Genomic DNA, 20,040 nt, shown 5'->3' with positions numbered 1-20,040 from the left:
TCAGGATATATATTCACACAATTATTTATTGCAATATAGGACTTGCTCCTGACAGTAACTTTTATGTAATAACATTTTTACGATTTTTCCCTTGCAGTATACGTGCCCTGTCAGACCTGTATCGCTGGCAAATGTGCGCTCTCGACTGTTTTCCAATCATGTTAATTTCTGCATTATTTTCAGTGCGGCTTGCATAGAAATTCTAGAGTGATTATTGTTGTCAAATAAATTGTGCAGATTAAAATGACATGACGATAATAGGGCCGATTATTCAGGCAGAAATTGTTCGGAACAATTCAGACCGGGCAGATGATGTCCTTACAATGATAGAATAATAAATAAGCAATTTGATGACATTATAGTTTATGGAAAATATGTATATTTTGTGAGATATGCATAATTTGCTGCAATGAAATTGGCAGTAGATCGCAAATTTTACGACCACATAAGCGGTTCCTGGCAGTCATTCTATTGCTTGTTGGTTGTAACCGCAGAAAGTTAATTAGTCTAAAAGTGCAATAATACATCACATTTTTATCAGGGTCTGAGGTGAAAAACACCATTACTCACAGACCTTTACTGTAAAACTTAAAATAGCTCTCCATTAAGCGTATTGGAGCATTGTCATAGTACTGTAGCTATTTGACATGACAATATACTTTGCGGAAGTAGACATTGACATTCGCTTTTAATCAGCTGCAGTGTCAGTGTTTATCTTTTTCCACTTTATCCAGGTCTTAATTATATTGCATCAACTGTAACACTAATGAAGTTACAGAAAGAAATTTGTTGTGTTTTAAAGTTACGCCAACAAGGAAAGTTATCAGACAGATTTCCAGTTTTAATGTTAAGTAGTCCAGGACACAGCCTGCTGAACATATATATGTAGTGAAAGGGTTTTCAGAGCAGTTTAGCTGCTGAAATAAAAATACAACCAACTTGATTAACCATTACTTTGAAAACATATTTTGGAAAAGGTAACATTGTCACCACAGTGCGGAAGGTGTATAAGTCCTTCTCTATTCAATTGTCATTGCAGTTAGGCATTTTTAGTGCTAAGTGATAAACAACCTTAGGAAAATGAGTTACAGAAATCCATATTTAGGTGAGAACTGGGGAAGAATCGTAGAAACTTCCCCCATAAAATAGGCCCCAGCTGCTTTGCAGAACATGATTTCTGAGCACCTGGGTAGGACTACCAACCTTCTGCAGGCCAGCTGGACGGCTTCATTTAATGATAGAAAACTAATCCCAGTGAGTTTCAAACCAAGATGGTGGGGAGCATTTATTGACAAATGAATAGTCTGCTGAGTTTTACAGGGTACTTATTTGTTTTAAAATTGTTTCTACATAAATATTTTTAAAAAAATGTCTGTGTGTATATAATCCTGGTGTAAATCTTTGAACTTGTGAATTCACAGGTGTAGTTTGATCATTAAAGAAAACAGAGACTAGAGACGTTGTGTGTATTAAGTCTCTGCCAGTCTTGTTTCAAAGTTTATTTTTTAAATGCTTTTTACATTTTAGTTTTTGTTAAAATAATGTTATATGAAAACGTTATTTAGTGCTAAGTCGGAGAAAAGAAACGTGTCAATCAGTCAAGCTTTGAGAAATCAGAACAAAATGAAGACATTTTGTTTTAGAAATTATTAATCACTTTCATATTTTTAATTAACACATTTTTTGCCATGAATATTTAATGTGAAGAAGAAATATTTGCCGATCATTTTGATGATTTATTTGCAAAGTGTCTCCTAATTTACATTAGCTCATAAATGACTCATTGACGTGACTCGAAAATTATTCTTCATTATTAGGAATATTTGTTTTCATCTATTTTTTTTCATTGCCATGGTAACAATGTGTTGTTAATTTCACCAGGATGATAATGTGATCATTATTTTGGAATAAAGAATTTGATGAATTGTGACAGGGTTAGGTGGTGATATAACTTAAAAAAGCTACAAAACTCATAAACCATCTAGTAAATCAAGAGGTTTTCTGGTAAGTTTGTGAGAATTAATAGTTTAAGGTAGCGGACGGATTGTGAAAATCAGGCAATTACTGTGAGATTATGTATTTTCCATATTATGCTAACTTTTGCATTCTTCAGTCATGTAGCTGACCGACAGTTACTTGGCTCTCCATACCTGAAGGGAAAGTTTAAATTGCTTATGAAGAATACATACCCAAACAGAAATTGCCAAATGTGATTATGGATGCATTACCTTAACTGACATAGTGTTGAGAAAAATTGAGTAAAATTGATATTGCAGTATGTAGCCATTTTGAAAAAAAAAGCTGAAAATATTAAGAATATTAAAGATTATTTGACATTAAATTAAATTGTAACAATGCTAAAAACTGTAGGATATTTCAAATGTAAAAGTTTGGCACTTTCAGAATTATAAATGAATTGAAAAACATATGATATTGTATAAGTTTTACTAAAAACTTTTAAGTTCACAGGATATAAATATTGTTGAAAACCATAGGATATTATTTGAAATTGAAAGAAAAAAATCAGAATATTCAAAATAGAAAACAGTTAATATCCATAGAATGTGAAAATATTAGATGGTAAAAAAAGAGATTATTATTTTAATAAAAAGCAAAGTAATAAATATAGGGGTATATAGGATATTAAAAATGGAAATATTACAAAAAACAGTAACATATTAAAAATGTAAAGTAATTCAAAACAAGAAGAAGTTAAATAGGTAAACACCATATTATGTGTGCCACCGAGACCGGTATGGTATCTTTATCAGAATGAATATTTTTATATTTGATTGCTAAATGTTTCAAATTAAGATCTGAAATAAGTTTTTTCATTCAAATCTCATCACGAGGGTTCAACGCAATAAGGGCGTATCTACATATAATAATCATAATGTAGATATGCCCTTATTGCGTTGAACCCTCGAATTCATTATTCAGGAAAAGCAAGTATTATTAAGTTTATCCTTAGCCTGCTGGCGGCAAGTGATTCTGCCTTTGCGACCAGTGCAGACCAAGATCAGCCTGCACTTCCGTGCAGGCTGATACAGTCCGCACTGTTTGCTATTCAGTCAGTAAATTTTCAGTGAACATCCCTTCAAATAATAAATGGTATTACCCAAATTGAATGATAGACCAGTCTATTTTAGAAATTATCTCACAGTTGTTCCTGCTTTAATTGTAGGTGTACAAAAAGAAGACAGAGATGGCAAAGAAAGAATATTTGAAGCAGTTGGCAGCATACAGGGCTAGTCTCGTCTCTCAGGTAAGCATTCTTGGGGGTGGTGGGGTGTCTCCATTTGGCAGCATACAGGGCTAGTCACATTTCTCAGGTAAGCATTCTGGGGGGACTCCAGTTGGCAGCATACAGGACTAGTCTCATCTCTCAGGTAAGCATAGACTAGCTCCTAGACTATGATATATTTTTCCCCATTTTTATGATTTTATGTAGTGAACTGAGCCAGTCTATATCCCATGTCCAATATAACATAAAAAAGAAAAAAAACATAGAAATATCTTAATTATCAGTCTAGTGGCTAGTCTAAGGTAAGCATTCAGTGTTGTGTACTGCCAGTAATTGTACAGAAAGGAAATAAAAAGATCACAGCCTTTAACCATTTCATTTATATTCACTGTTAATCTTATTTTATCTTTTCTCATATTTTGTTGCATTCATGTTGGGACTTAAAATTTTTAAGTTTATCATAGCGATTACTATACTGATCATTGTATAGACTGAGTTTCATTATTCCAGCAATATTTCAAAATACCAGTAATTGTTGACCTACTCATTTTATCCAGTAAATAATATTGTCTAAAAAAAAAAAAGACTATAAAAAAAATGTAATGTGCCAAAAATATAAGGGGGCATATTTAGCCCTTATTATTGTGTGTGCTTTTACAAAATTCATTCATATAAGCAATATGTCTGTAATTTTGCATCAGAAAAAACAGTTGTCTTAAAATTATGCTATTTAATATTGCGTATGGTATCTATAGCAACTGAGGTAATTACATTTTACTCCGATATCATAAATAGGAATTTTCAGACCTGTAGTTATACACGAACGTGTTGAAAAATAACTTAAATTTTCTTTCAGTTTTATTTCTCAGTTTGGAAAACAACTCTGACTAGTAAAGTTTACCAACAATTCTTTAAAAAATAATTAGGTTGTTGCAAAATTCTAAGCACTTTGAATACAAAATGTGTTGGTTTTTTATGCCCCCGAAGGGAGACATATTAGTTTTCAACTTTCCGTTCGTTCGTTCGTTCGTTAGTCACAACGTTAACTTTTTGCATGAAGGCACTTTACTCGCGAACCACTGCACCCAGGACCTTCAAACTTCACATGCTGATAGTACTTGTTGAGTACACCACTCCTACTGACTTTGGGGTCACCAGGTCAAAGGTCAAGGTCACAGGGGCCAACGTTAACTTTTTGCATGAAGGCACTTTACTCGCGAACCACTGCACCCAGGACCTTCAAACTTCACGTGGTGATAGTACTTATTGAGTACACCACCTCTACTGACTTTGGGGTCACCAGGTCAAAGGTCAAGGACACAAGGGCCAACATTAACTTTTTGCATGAAGGCACTTTACTCGCGAACCATTGCACCCAGGACCTTCAAACTTCACATGCTGATAGTACTTATTGAGTACACCACTCCTACTGACATTGGGTTCACCAGGTCAAAGGTCAAGGTCACAGGGGCCAACATTAACTTTTTGCATGAAGGCACTTTACTCGCGAACCACTTCACCAAGGACCTTCAATCTTTACATGCTGATAGAACTTTATGAGTCCACCAACCCTACTGACTTTGGGGTCACCAGGTCAAAGGTCAAGGTCACAGGGGCCAACGTTAACTTTTTGCATGAAGGCACTTTTACATGCGAACCACTTCACCCAGGACCTTCAAACTTCACATGCTGATAGTACTTATTGAGTACACCACCTATACTGACTTTGGGGTCACCAGGTCAAAGGTCAAGGTGCTGTGGGGGCATTTGTCACCATTAGTGACAGCTCTTGTTTTTTTTCAACTTACAGTAACTGTTGGTAAATAAAAGACTGCCAGTTTAAAATTTACTTGAAAAAAACTTCACTATAAGTATATTATAGGTGTGGTGTGATTAATTAAAAATGGGTAAATCGTCCCTTAATGTATCTCTTGAATACCGGGCATTTTCTTCTTCTGTAAAAGGGGCAATTTTTAGGCCTTTCCCTCAGAAAAGATCCTTTCAAATCATGCAATTTTCCCCTTACTTTGACTCACATCAGGTTTTTTTTTATCCACCTTTGCCCAAATCTTGAACTAGTTTTCTCCCAAATTACTGTCATGGGCTCCTTCCCCTCATAGTAAAAAACCCAAACCTGAATACATTGAAATTAACCTAAAATGTCACCATGAGCGCTACATGTTAGTATAGAAATTGTTGATTAACACAACAAAATTTATTCATAGAAGATTCAAATGTTCTTTTTTTGGTGGATCACTGTGGGAAGTGTTTTGTCTGTGAATACTTAATTTTCAAAAATCGATTTTAATGCAAGAAAATATGCATTAATTTCATAATAACCTTTTAGAAGTAATCTATTCCATAAAAGGTCTTGTTAAGTTTTGATTTGTATCTCAAAAGGAGGTAGTAATTGGCTGTCTCGCTTGGCCGGGCAAACTGCAAACTGATCCTGAGGCAGTTGCTGCGTACGACAGGTGACAATCGTCGCTAGGTAGTCTCAATATTGGCTGCTTTATCATTCGTGAACGCTAATTATATGTTCCAATGAAAATAAAGTAACATTAAGATGTGACGAAGTTATCCGAGAGTCAATGTATGTCAGCAGCTCCTTGAAACAGGACGATTTTATCGTCTATTGTTAAGTACAAGAAATTACAGACTGGTAGAAATTTTGATTTATTACTTTCACGAAAAGTCCCGTGTTTAATACGGCATGATACTTTGAATATGGCTAATTGACGGCTAATGATGATTCTGTATTGAACTTGAAACTTTTCAACAGGTTTCTAAGTAGCTACTATGATTTATTCTGTCTGAAATAATAGTATTGTTTGTTCACATTCAGCCAATCAAAATTTATCAGAAATATGGAGTAACAGGTGAAAAACAAAGCAGCTTGAGTTATCAATAAACTGTCCGAATCGACAACCGCATACACACTTAAACGATATCGTAAAATAAAGAATATGCTATTAAAAAACCATTTATGATATTTATGGTCAGTCTGCTTTGAATTTAGAAAATCATTCTGTTGATTTATTTTCATTTTGCATTTATTTCTCTTTTTTGCAACTATGACTGGTAAAAGTCTAGGACTTCAGAAAATTGAACAAATTTGCACTGATCCCATGAGCAAAAAAGCCATGATTTTCTCTTCGTTTTGTCACATGTTTTACAAACATCTTATTTAAGATGAAAGTGTCTTAAAACAATCAAACATTAGGTTAATGTCCTTAATGGAACAAAGGTTTAATTCAATTAAGATTAATTGAAATTATCCTTAATGTGAGATAGGTATCTACTTTTTGAAATGGTGCTGAAATTAATGGATATTAATTCTGTTGTGGAGGTTTTCATCAATAAAATGACGCTCTAAGGTATTTCTTAATTCAAAGTTTTTCTGTGAATTAAATGCATTTACTTGAAAGATGTGAGAGCATTAAAATGTGATCAAATCTTAAAATACTGCCAAATGTAGGGTAGGCTTTAGTGTATTCACCATACTCAGTTGAAATCCTTATCCAATGGCATGGATGCAGCTTATTAGTGTGCTACCTGTTTAACTGTATTTTTGATAAATTGTTTATGCCCCCTCACATTTATTTTGGGGGCATATAGCTTTGCTCCTGTCCATTATCCGTCTGTCCATATGAACCGAAATCTTGTGTGTTCTCCCACAATATTAGCTGATTTGCTTCAAACTTTCACAGATGAACAAGCTTAATGTGCAGATGACCATAAAGTAAGGATTTTTTACTGTGAATATTTTTACTGCAGTTATGGCCCTCTGATAGTTTTTGCTGTATGAAATATAGAGAAAAATCTTGTGTGTCCAACTCCTCCCGCACTATTATTAGCCTGATTTGCTTAAAACTTTCACAGATGAACAAGCTTGATGTGCAGATGACCATTAAGGAAGGAATTTTTTCTGTGAATATTTTTACTGCAGTTATGGCCCTTTGATAGTTTTTGCAATATAGACCATGGCACAGTTATGTGGGGACACATATGGACACAATTCAAGTTTCTCTAAATATTTATTTTTGATAAACTGTTTAAAGAATATACAGATTTTTTTTTTATTGCAAAATTTTGTGTGGTCCCAGTCTAATATGTGTTATACATATAAATTCCGAGGTGAATAACAGTCAATCCTTAAATTTCAAGTAAATCTATAACCTGTTTTGTGATATAAGATGTTTCAGTTACAATTTAAGTAGATCCTAGGTGACTATACCAGAATAAAGTTACGTCTTGAGTAAATTATATGCAATAGTTAAGAGTAATTTTAATACATTTGCTATATGTTTTTTCTGCATATGTCATTTTGCCTTGTTTGTTTTGTCTTTTGTAAGCTCGCTCGCATTCATCAGTTCTGTAGTGTCATGAAGAGCTGTTAAAATAGTTAGGAAAGCTGTCTATTCTATTTTCTTGTAATATTCTCATTTAAAGTGTCTCAAATTTGTTTTAATGATTTACTTTGTTTGAATGGGCCAATAGTGATATTATTTAATCTTTCCTGCTCAGTTTTTGCTATGTTGATTATCACTGAAGTTGATCTGTAATTATCACATTGACTTTGTTTAAATTAATCTACTCAGCCTTTTTGGGATTTGGGGACATCAACTTTTAAAGTCGCCATATAATATAACTTCGGTTTGACTTGAAACCCAATACAACATTAGAACTTAAAGACCAGCTACAACCTAGTGACCTACTCCCCCACCCCCCCCTCCCAAACACACACACGCACATGCACACACACACACACACACACACACACTGTGAAAATCATTCTGATAATACAAGTAAAATAAGCTATACTAAAAGATTACAGGTGAACAATTTAAGGCCCTACCTTAATCATTTTTTTTCACAACTTATCTGTTAGCTATAAAACTGTCTTACACAGTGGAAAATGGTATGATCTAATACAATAAGTAGTGTGCAGACTGCTACATTAATTCAATAAAATATTTAGACATCAACTACATTGTCTTGGCCTTTATATGTTACTGGCAGTTTATAAATGTAAAAACATATATTTCTCATGTTTTTCAAGGCATATCATGTATAATCACCTTCATGGAAACTAAAAAGAATACAGTTATTTTGTGGTGCGTCTTTACTTTTTAACTTTGCCCTCTAGTTTAGCAAATTCTTTTGCCTATTTTTTTCATAAGGGTCACCTTTTTGCAACGCGTGCTACAATTACATAAAAGCGTGCCATCAGTCATGTTTTGAGCAACTTGATGCTTTGCACGAAAACATTAGCCCGAGGTAATTCTTTATCAGGAGAGGGGCATCAGATATTTTATATCAATAGATATATTGTATGACAAGTTTGGGTTTAATGGACAGAAACTGATCATAGTTTTATACAAGGTTAACAACACATTAACAGGAAAAATTTTTCAACTTTGTAATTTATGTAGGCTAGAAACCATTTTACCAAAAGAGAGAAAATCTTGCTTCAAAATGAAAAGATGTGACAAGCTGTCCAGTTAGGCAGTCCACAACTAAAACTGAAAATAAAGCGTTTTACAAATAATTCTTATCTTCTGCATTTCACATTGAGGTAAGATGGTCAGTATGAATCTGTTTTCACACCTTAGGTAGCTAGGGTAGACATTGTAGGAGCCTCTTTTCACTTAGGTTGATTCTTTAATGTGAGGAAGTTGTTAAACTTGATTTTGGGAAGGCCGACCCAGGAACATAGTACATGTTCTTCTTCACAATCAAATATGAAATGTTCCTGATTGATCTAAATGTCACTTGAAACAGTTAATGAACATAATAGATATTAGAATTTAATGTGTTGAAATCAATCTGAATCAGTGGAGACCAGCCACAATCTCCAATGCCTGAATGTTTGTTTCTAATGTTTGTTAGCTCTGATTGTAATATGTTGCCATTTTGATTTCAGACACGAATGGAAGAATCTCCTTCACCCCCACATAGATCACCAACGGGGACGTCTCCACAGCACATGATAGGCTACATGAATAGTATCAGCCCACAACATATGGGCAGCCCGGCACACATGGGATCCCCAGCTCATATGGGCTCACCTGCACACATGGGCTCTCCTGCTCACATGGGTAGCCCGGCTCAAATGGTACCTCAGAGCCCACAGCATATCCCTAGTCCACATCACATGACAAGTCCACATCATGTCCCTAGTCCGCAGAACATGATGGGTCACCATGTGACTAGTCCACAGCACAACACCATGTACAATCCGCAGTCGCCTCCACAGTATAATATGGGTGGATATAACAACGGTCAATCTATGGACATGGTAGATAATGGTGGAATGAGGTTTGACTCTCAACCACTACCACCAACTGGGGTAGGTTTTACATACACCAAGTTTAGTGCTGCTTTTTCACAGATTTTTTATAAAGAAAAAATATTTTTTGAATTGATTTTCTGTGAAGGATTTTTTACTTTATTAAATAAAATTTTTTGTTGCTTTTGTTATTTGTCAGTATAACATAAAACTATGTGTTAGGATGTCAAAAATGTTTTACTCATTTTTGAAAAAAAAGAACTGTATGAAATGAATTATTGACACTTAAAACAAGATTTTATTCATCACATAATGTACGTGTTAAATGCAAGGAGAAACAGTCATTTTATGAATACGATCATGCCAAACAAGAAAATCTCTGAATCTATATACTGCGAACATTCTCATCTGTGCATTGTAACGGTATGATAATTTTTGTTAATCACGCCTTTTTAAAGTCCCATACAAATAACGATAAACATGACCATCGCCAGACGGATCGGTTGACAATAGACACAAAAGATGCAATAGATTGTGTTTGTTACATAATTAAAGAAAATTAAAACTAACAGTTGACTGCTAAATGGTGAACGAAAATCAAAACAAATTCTATGTTTTTATTATGGTTTATCAGTAAAACAATAATAAAACGGTTCTATTACATTACCGTTACTACTAAATTTTCAACTTGCTTCGTCGGCATTAGACAAAAGTCGATAACACTATCAGACATTGTCTTATACTTAACCGGATTATAATGGCGGCTTGTATGGTCGTATCACAGCATCTCAGGACAAAATTTTCTGCGGATTTTAAATCTGCGGTCTTACTGTCTTCTGCAGAAAACGCAGAAATAAAGTTCCCACAGAATAAAGTACTTATACGGTAAATCATTTTAATGTTTGACATTATAACACAAAAAAATCTTGATTTTACTAATGCAGTTGTTCATTAGCATTATTATCTCAATATTGAAAACATATGTCACTCAATATTAAATAAAAATGGCATTAAAAGGGTAAATAGCTTTTTTGTGTTCCATTTTTTTTCAGTGTCGGATAAATACCTATATTCCATAAACTGATATTATGCAGCTATATGGTAGTTTAGAGCAACAAAGTCATGTTTATTGAATTAAAAAATAGTTTTCACATATAACCAGAGCTTTGCAATACTTAATTATTTCATTTTTAGCTCACCTGGGCTTTCTTCAAGGTGAACTGTATATCTAAGTGGATGGCCTGATGTCAGTTGTCCCACATCACCATTTTCACTTTATCTTAATCTTCTCTTCAATACTTAAACTGTTGGTCAGAATTGCACTAGACTAGGCCAGTAGCATCATGACATGGCTCTCTCTCTAATTTATTCAGATTGGTTTTGTTTGGCCCCGTTTAAGGGCCACCAGAAGTGAAAATAGTAAAAAAGTTTGAAAAACTTCTTTTCATTAACTATTCGATTGATCAATACCAATCTTGGTCTGTGGCATCTTTGTGTTGTTTTCTCTTATATTTGTTTCAGATAGTTTTACTTGGCTTCTTGTAGGGGCCAGCCAGAACTATAAATAGAAAAAGCTTTAAATCTTTTCATGAACCACTGAATCGATGTTCATTAGTCTTTGTCTGTAGAATCCTTGAATGTTCTTTTTTAAATTTTATTCAAATAGTGTTTATTGACATCCTTTCATAAACCACTGGATGAATCTTCAACAAACTTTTTCTTTAGCATCCTTGTGTGGACCACTGTCTGTTTTAAAGAATGTATCCCCTTGATCCCTTTTAGGGGCCATGAGAGTAAAAAGATAGAAACCTTCAAACAACTCATTCATAGAACAACTTGATGCCAGACCCCACTTGAGTTGCATCCCTTGATTTTGATTGTAGGGCATTGGGACTGGTTCAGCCTGATTGACGTAATGATTTTAACAATATGACTGTAATATTGTAGGGCAATGCAGGTCGTATCATGGCAGGCGGTATGTGTATCAGAAATGGTTGTGGAAATAGGGCAATAGACAACATAGGCTGGGACAGTGAGTACTGCAGCAACGAATGTGTTGTCTCACATTGCAGGTATGCTCTTTCATCATCTTTTTTTTTTTGAGATGGGGAGGTGGAGTGTGGATGTCTGGGCTTTGAGCAGAGAATGGAAGATACTTTTTATCTTTTTCCTGCTATTTGTTGAATTGAAGACTCTACAAGCCTCATTTAGATGTTTCTAGAAAAGAAGTTAGTTTAGAGTGCACAAAATTTTGCGACCAGTGTAGATCATGGTAAGCCTGCACATCCGTGCAGTCTGATCATGACCTGCACTGTTCACCATTCAGTAAGTATCTTTTTGGTAAGCACCCCTTTTAACAGTTAATGGTGTTGTCCATATTGAATGATAGACCAGTTCATTATAGAAATTTAGCAGGGTAAGGGTTTATTAGCTCGACTATTCGAAGAATAGTCTAGCTATTCTACTCACCCTGGCGTCGGCGTCGGCGTCGGCGTCACACCTTGGTTAAGTTTTTGCATGTAAGTACATACAGCCATCAATTAAAGGCATATAGCTTTGAAACTTATTTTTTCTTTTTCTAGGTCAATTACCAACCTCTCTGGGTCAAGTCCCATAACTCTGACATGTATTTTGAGCAAATTATGCCCCCTTTTGGGCTTAGAAAATTTTGGTTAAAGTTTTACATGCAAGTTACTATCTCCAAAACTAATGCAGATATTGATTTGAAACTTCACATGTGTCTTCGGGGTTATAAAAGTAGTTGATAGCAGAAAGTCCCATAACTCTGACCTTCATTTTGGCCAAATTATGCCCCCTTTTGGACTTAGAAAATTCTGGTTAAAGTTTTGCGTGCAAGTACATACAGCTATTTCTAAAAGGCATATAGATTTGAAACTTATTTTTTCTTTTTCTAGATCAATTACCAACCTCACTGGGTCAAGACCCATAACTCTGACATGTATTTTGAGCAAATTATGCCCCCTTTTAGACTTAGAAAATTTTGGTTAAAGTTTTACATGTAAGTTACTATCTCCAAAACTAATGCAGATATTGATTTGAAACTTCACATGTGTCTTCAGGGTTATAAATCGAGTTGATAGCAGCAAGTCCCATAACTCTGACTTTCATTTTTGCCAAATTATGCCCCCTTTTGGACTTAGCAAATTCTGGTTAAAGTTTTGCGTGCAAGTACATACAGCTATTTATAAAAGGCATATAGATTTGAAACTTATTTATTCTTTTTCTAGATCAATTACCAACCTCACTGGGTCAAGTCCCATAACTCTGACAGGTTTTTTGAGCAAATTATGCCCCCTTTTAGACTTAGAAAATTTTGGTTAAAGTTTTACATGCAAGTTATTATCTCCAAAACTAATGCAGATATTGATTTGAAACTTCACATGTGTCTTCGGGGTTATAAAACTAGTTGATAGCACAAGTCCCATAACTCTGACCTTCATTTTGGCCAAATTATGTCCCCTTTTGGACTTAGCAAATTCTGGTTAAAGTTTTGCGTGCAAGTACATACAGCTATTACTAAAAGGCATATAGATTTGAAACTTAATTTTTCTTTTTCTAGATCAATTACCAACCTCACTGGGTCAAGTCCCATAACTCTGGCATGTATTTTGGGCAAATTATGCCCCCTTTTGGGCTTTGAAAATTCTGGTTAAAGTTTTACATGCAAATTTCTATCTTCAAAACTAATGCAGATATTGAATTGAAACTTCACATGTGCCTTCGGGGTTATAAAACTAGTTGATAGCAGCAAGTCCCATAACTGATAATTATGCATTTTGGTCAAATTATTCCCCCTTTTTAACTTAAAATTCTTTTGATATTTAACCTTTTTGGGTAATATTTTCCTGCTTCTGGGACAATATTTCGAATAGTCGAGCTTGGCTGTCTTACGGACAGCTCTTGTTTTGTGGATTGATTCAACCATGAAATCCACAAAAATTTGTTCCCATGAATATTAATGAGTGTGTAGACAATCAATATTCATGAACTAAAACCCATATGCAATTAGCCCTGACATACAGTCTTATTGAAGATATATTTATTGATGTTTTTTTCAGAGATGTGTTCACAGCCTGGGTTGCAAACCGTCAGGTTCCTTCTAACGCATTTGCTGTGAAGTGATTCATGAACTCGAGGCAGCTGTCATTCTATATGAGACATTCCCACTGACTCAAGGATTGAAAGCAGTGTACGCCATTGTGGCATAGAAATGATATTAAGAGCTGGATGTTTTGTTTCTGACAGCAGTACATGAGAAGTACATGTGCTGAAATCTTCAAAGAGTATTTGAAATGAAGAAAGTTTCATTGAAAATTTTCTTGCATCAGTGTTTCATCTGGAAATTCTACCTTATTTTTGCATACAGTTTTGCCTGATTCAGATAATAATGTTATATCTAAAATAAAATCATGTACTAATGAAGTGTCTGACTGTTAAAAACAGTACTTCAGATCTTTCAGATCATGATGTTGAATTTTTATTCAGTTAAAAAAAAAACATTTGGCAGGTTGGAGGGAGTTGGTGGTAGAAATTTCGTTAAGGGAGACACAAGATGCTTGAGTCACTTTGATTACTATTGTTTGTCCTCAAAGTTTAAATGTAGACAACATTATAAAAACTATACAAATTCAGCAGAGAAATGACAAGCATATCTTATAATTATAAAAAAATATCTAAAACATTTTAAAGACAAATGTAATGGTAACCCTACGCAGTTATAAACCCTTATCATGCTGGACACGATTGATTCTGCCTTTGCGACCAGTGTAGATCACGATCTGCACTGTTCGCCATTCAGTCAGTATCTTTTGGTAAGCACCCCTTTTAACAGTTAATGGTACTGTCCAAATTGAAAGGTGGACAAGTTCATTATAGAAATTTAGCAACTGGGCAGTTAATGTTATGTCTTGCCACATATTCCTGGTAAAGCAAAATTGCTAATTTAATTTGCTTTATCGAAGTGTTCTAAAAACCATAGTTTCTACTATCGACTGAGCTATGGTATAATGTAAAAAGGTGCTATCTGCATATGTACAAAAAAAGATGGATAGCATATGTTTGCTCTGACATAGGTAGTTCATCATAATCAATTTGTGTGTCTGTATGTATGCCTAAGTCGAAAAACTGCTTCTAAGTATTTAATTATGTTTGTTCTATAATTGTATATAGCAATTTAATGTAACAAACAGTTATGTTAAATATTAATTCTTCGAGCACAAGATTAAATGGTTTTGACAAAATTTAATAATGACTGGTTTTAGGCATCAGTTGATGGAGTTTTAGTTTTAAGGTGCAGTAAATTAGAGTTTTACATGTTTGTTTGGATTTAATTTTGTGGCTTGTCACAACAACAAAGTCCACAAGAATTAGTCATCACCCACCAATATTTATGATTTTCCAGTATTTCTATAATAATCTGATCTAGAAAGTGTTTGATTGTGTTCTATAAACATTTATGGCAATGTCATGTTAAAGAAATAAATTGAAGAGCATTTAACTTTGAATGTAATTGGTTAGGTGGCATTGTATTGTGTCTCCAGGTGCCATTGTTCTATATAGCGGAGAAACCTCCAGGTGCCATTGTTCTATATAGCGGAGAAAAACCTTGAGTTTTTCTGCAGAAAGTCTGAAAAACAACTTATTTTTGTTGAATTTTACAGCATTTTCCCAGTTTGTGGAGAAAGTAAAACATATGCAAAATGGTTTTATCTTCTTCTGTAATTCATATAAATTACAACCAATCTACATTGGTCTTGAAAGTAACTTGGTAATCAGATATCTTTAAAGAAGATATTAAGAATAATTATTGTGTGTTTTGTTACAACTTATTTCAGAAATTTTTCATCATGTTCTAATTTACGAATGTAAACAATATTTTTATAACTAATTTGCTGACACATGGCAATTTTCAAAACTATATTTTTGGCCGCAGATGAGTAAATGAAAATATTACCTTAAAGAATAATTCAGATTAAATTAACATTTCTGTCATGTTTTTTTTCACACAGATTTTTTTTTATTTCTTTCTCAGTAACCATGGTAATGAATTTAGATAAGTGTAACCAGTACTGTGCAAGTAATTTTATCAATATTTCATTCCATGTGTTATAGAAAAAGATAGCTTAATTTGATTTTTGAAATGCTGTTAATGTAAAGACATTTATTTTGATTTTTTTTGTAAAAAGGAAATATTTTGTCAGCAGCTACTGCATACCTGGTAGTGATGTTGATATTAAAAAAAAAAGTCCAGTAAATAAGGGTTGATGTATGACTTTTAACATGCATTTCATTTTAAGAAAGTTAGACAGTTGAAAATATTGTTTTTGTTTGGCTGAAACAACAGTTACGTCCTTGTATTGTTTTGCCTGTTTATTTGTTTATCTTTTGTATATTATTTTATGTTTTCTTGTAGAATGCATTTGTTTTGTTACATATAAGGCCATGCCAAGTTTATTTTGAGTTAAGTCTCACATTTCGGTTGGGGGGGGGGGGGGGGGGGAACCAGCTGCCGAAAAATTGATATATTTGGCAAAAATCATGTTTGTATTTTAAATTTTGTTCTTTCATTTTAGTAAATTAGGTTTGTGTTTTGTTGTGAACACATAGGATGCAAACATGGAAAATTGTTGGCTTGACTTCATCGTATGTCATAACTGGGCCCGCCCAAACTTACAAAGATGTATAAAAAGTTTTATTTATTCTATTGAATGGTGCATATGAAAAATCCCTATTAAGGATTTTTATTATTATTATATTATTAATTGTACATTTGTATGAATGAAAATGTGCTCATATATTTTATGAATGATTATGTAAGATTTTGATTCCTTTTAAAGAAAATTTTGTACATTTAGAAATAAGAGTTGTGTGCAAGTGTACACAGCATACAGTTATTACATGTATTATACAATTTAACCCTTAGCCTGCTGCAGGCGAATTTAACAGCCATTTCTTCCAATTTTGGAGCAAATTGAATGAACTTTACAATTTTAGCAGACGACATTTCCAGCAGACGACAATTTATCTAGCATGCTAAGGGTTAATTATGTCATACACAGGAACGCATATGTGTATATGGAGTTTTGGATACACAAGCTACACTTTTACGCAAACACTTTGTCAGAAATCTAGAAACGTATTTGTAAGTTCAGCTGAAAGTCATGCAGAAATTCAAACTTGAGATGTAAACTATTTCTTAAAACTGGATTTTATTTGTAGGATATCTTTAGATTGTTCTTGATGAAACCTGAAACCTTTTCTTTTTGTCATAGTCAAAAATTATATTCCTTGGTAGGGACATATTCTGTCAAATTTATAGCAGAAAATTTTCAATTGGGTGGTCATTTACTTTTGAAGAAGTGGTTCGGAAAATGGGAAAACTGAATCGTTTATGACGGAATCATCTTTAAAAGCATTAAAACTCCCTACCATAATCAACAAACTTTTCTTTTTAAATTATGACTGAAATTTAGCAGTTCTCAAGAGCTCAACATTTGGTCCACCTAGTCCTGACAAGTATGGTCGGGAAAGCATATATTGATGTTTTACATGTATTTCTATGGGATTACATGTTCCTGGATGGGGAGTGTTTATTTCAATTGTATATAGCAAATACTGTAATGAAGTTGCTAAAACGAAGATGCCGTTTTGTACAATGGATAGGAGATTGAGTCCATGTAACTAACATTATTTGTTTCATTCAGAATTCCTGTTTTTAGCTGGACTATTCGAAGAATAGTCTAGCTATTCTACTCACCCTGGCTTCGGCATTGGCGTCACACTTTGGTTAAAGTTTTGCATGCAAGTACATATGCCTATCATTTAAAAGCATATAGCTTTGAAACTTATTTTTTCTTTTTCTAGGTCAGTTACCAACCTCACTGGGTCAAGTCCCATAACTCTGACATGTATTTTGGGCAAATTATGCCCCTTTTTGGACTTAAAAAATTCTGGTTAAAGTTTTGCGTCTGCAAAACAAATGCAGATATCAAATTAAAACTTCACATGTGCCCTTGGGGTTATAAAACTAGTTGATTGCATCAAGTCTCATAACTCTGACTTGTATTTTGGGCAAATTATGTCCCCTTTTGGACTTAGAAAACTTCTGGTTAAAGTTTTGGCTGAAACTCTATTGTGACAACGATTCAAATAGTCGAGCACTGGCTGTCTTATGGACAGCTCTTGTTATTATTCATTATTATAGTGCAGTAAGGATGTAGATCACATGAAGGTTTTTTAACTTTCAGTCTGTTCATCTTCTTTCATTTAATTGAGTAAGATATAGAAGATATATTACACCAGTAATAACAGGACATCTGTACTATATGACTGTCTGTTGCTCCTTATCATCGGTGTCTTCTGCAAAATACTATATCACGACTGTCTGCTGCACTTTATCAGTGATATCTTCCGCAGAATTGTATGGCATGACTGTCTGCTACTCTTAGTCAGTGATATCCTAGCAGAATTCTGTATCGTAAGACCATTTGCTACTCTTTGTCAGTGATATCTTCCGCAGAAGTCCGTATCACATGACCGTCTGCTACTCATTATCACCGATATCTTCTACAGAATTCTATATCACATGACCGTCTGCTAATTATACGACTGTCTGCTACTCTCCATCATCGGTATCTTCAGCAGGATATTGTATCAAATGACTGTCTGCTGATCAAATGACTTTATCACAAGTATCTTCTGTGCTCTTTAGCAGTGGTTATTTTCTGCAGAATGGTGAAGATTGAGTAGTGTTTGAAATGATGATAAATAGCCTTATCACATAATGCACATATTCATAAAAATTCAACTCTCAGCCAATTCTTAAAAATTCAACTCGCAGCCCATTCTTCAGAATTCAACTCTCAGCCAATTCTTAAAAATTCAACTCTCAGCCAATTCTTAAAAACTCAACTCTCAGCCAGTTCTCATTTTGTATATAATGCAGCTTTATATTCACAATTATTACACGACTCTGTGTACAAATTGCCAGTTCATAGGTTGTGCTATATGACAGGTCTATATTCAATGCATGATGGCTAGTTAGTGAAAAATTGTAAAATAATTGTGAAAATTAATTTCTGAAAAGCAGAAAAAAAACTGTAAACTGATTTCTGTCATGTAATAAAACATTTATTGAATAGCTTGCAAGTGTATAAGAGCTTAAATTTGCGAGTTACATTGTTTGTAAATATTAGTGGAAAAAGTAAAACCCTAGATGATATTATCCAGTTTATAGTAGATGGCATTAAATAAATGGAATAGATTTTAATATAAAATGACCTTTTCAGGGCAGTTTTCTTGTCATAATTACCAACTCATCCTCTCAAAAAATACACAAGGCAATTTGTCTGAGCTCTGTGTGTCACATAAAATAACAATCCAGATCTACAGCACTTGGAAATAGGACTCTAGTCTTGCCTGAGATTAATGATTCACCTTACTGTGAAACCAGTAATTAGTACAAGACTCTTGCATTTCATGTATAAAGTGGCATCTTGCATTAGCATTCTTTATTTTTGTTTTACTTAATATATTTTGCTTTGTTAATTTCATATTCGATCATTTCCTGTGTAATTATTTGAAATGATCTTGTACAAATACTGGATTGAGAAAATATGTATTATTATTGAAATTGAAAATATGCTAAACAATACTGCATTTGACTATAATTTAATGAGTAATTGATATTGTCCTCCTACGTTTTCCTTTTTGCATTTTAAAAAAATCATTTGTCTTGAAACAGACAAATGTTTACATAATACGGACAATATCAAAACAAAAAAAAAATAATGTATAATAATTTTTGTGTTCATTCATATTTTACTGTTTACAATGTAAAATTTCATAATATGTAATGAGCCAGAAATTTTATTAAAATTATAACTGAAGAAAAAATGGCCTTGTTTCTTTTCAGAAAATCCATTGTATTGCATTACTACATTTTGGAGTATGCAGAAAATCTCACTTTCTTGATTTTATTATGTCCCTTTTGAAGAGCTACTCCCATTTATTGCCCATCTATGGAAAATTTGGTTCTGATTAATAATTGGAGAATGGTTGGCCACAGGATCATTGCCAGTTATCAATAGATGCACCTTTTGTTTTGGAGGTCAATGTATTCAATGAGCTTTACATGATCTTCATAAAATATAGGTTAGTAGGTCATGACCTTTATTCTTTGAGGATCACAAGGTCAAGGTCATAGCATACTCAGACCAAGAAACACTTAATTACCTCAGTGCATACTTGGTAATATCCTCATGTACTCCTGAGTGAGAACTTATGGTGCCTAATAAATCAGTTGCATTTTGTGTAAGCAGTTTTAAATGTCAGAAAATAGGATTTAACATTTTATGTCCGATTTAAGATAACTTTTCCAACAAATGGAAAAGTGGTTTTCATTAGTAATATCCTTTTATAAACAAGTGGGCCAAGATGGCTCTAGGTCACTCACCTGAGTAACACACCGTAACAGTGTGAACAT

The 20,040-nt window shown here is 33.8% G+C and overlaps 1 protein-coding gene across 1 annotated transcript in view; it reads left to right on the top strand.

Annotated features, from left to right (window-relative positions):
- Nucleotides 1-19,445, top strand: part of LOC123548876 (TOX high mobility group box family member 4-like) — a 41,556-nt gene extending 22,111 nt beyond the window's left edge. Inside the window, exons 5-8 of the mRNA XM_045336494.2 lie at nucleotides 3,185-3,265; nucleotides 9,171-9,596; nucleotides 11,484-11,608; nucleotides 13,616-19,445. Coding sequence (XP_045192429.1) covers nucleotides 3,185-3,265; nucleotides 9,171-9,596; nucleotides 11,484-11,608; nucleotides 13,616-13,679 — 696 coding nt within the window. The 3' untranslated portion in view covers nucleotides 13,680-19,445. The remainder of the gene's footprint in view (nucleotides 1-3,184; nucleotides 3,266-9,170; nucleotides 9,597-11,483; nucleotides 11,609-13,615) is intronic.
- The last annotated feature ends 595 nt before the right edge of the window (nucleotides 19,446-20,040 follow it).

Source organism: Mercenaria mercenaria, chromosome 6 (genome assembly GCF_021730395.1).
Source record: "Mercenaria mercenaria strain notata chromosome 6, MADL_Memer_1, whole genome shotgun sequence".
Lineage (NCBI taxonomy): Eukaryota > Metazoa > Mollusca > Bivalvia > Venerida > Veneridae > Mercenaria > Mercenaria mercenaria.
This window is presented reverse-complemented; position numbering and strand designations above follow the sequence as displayed.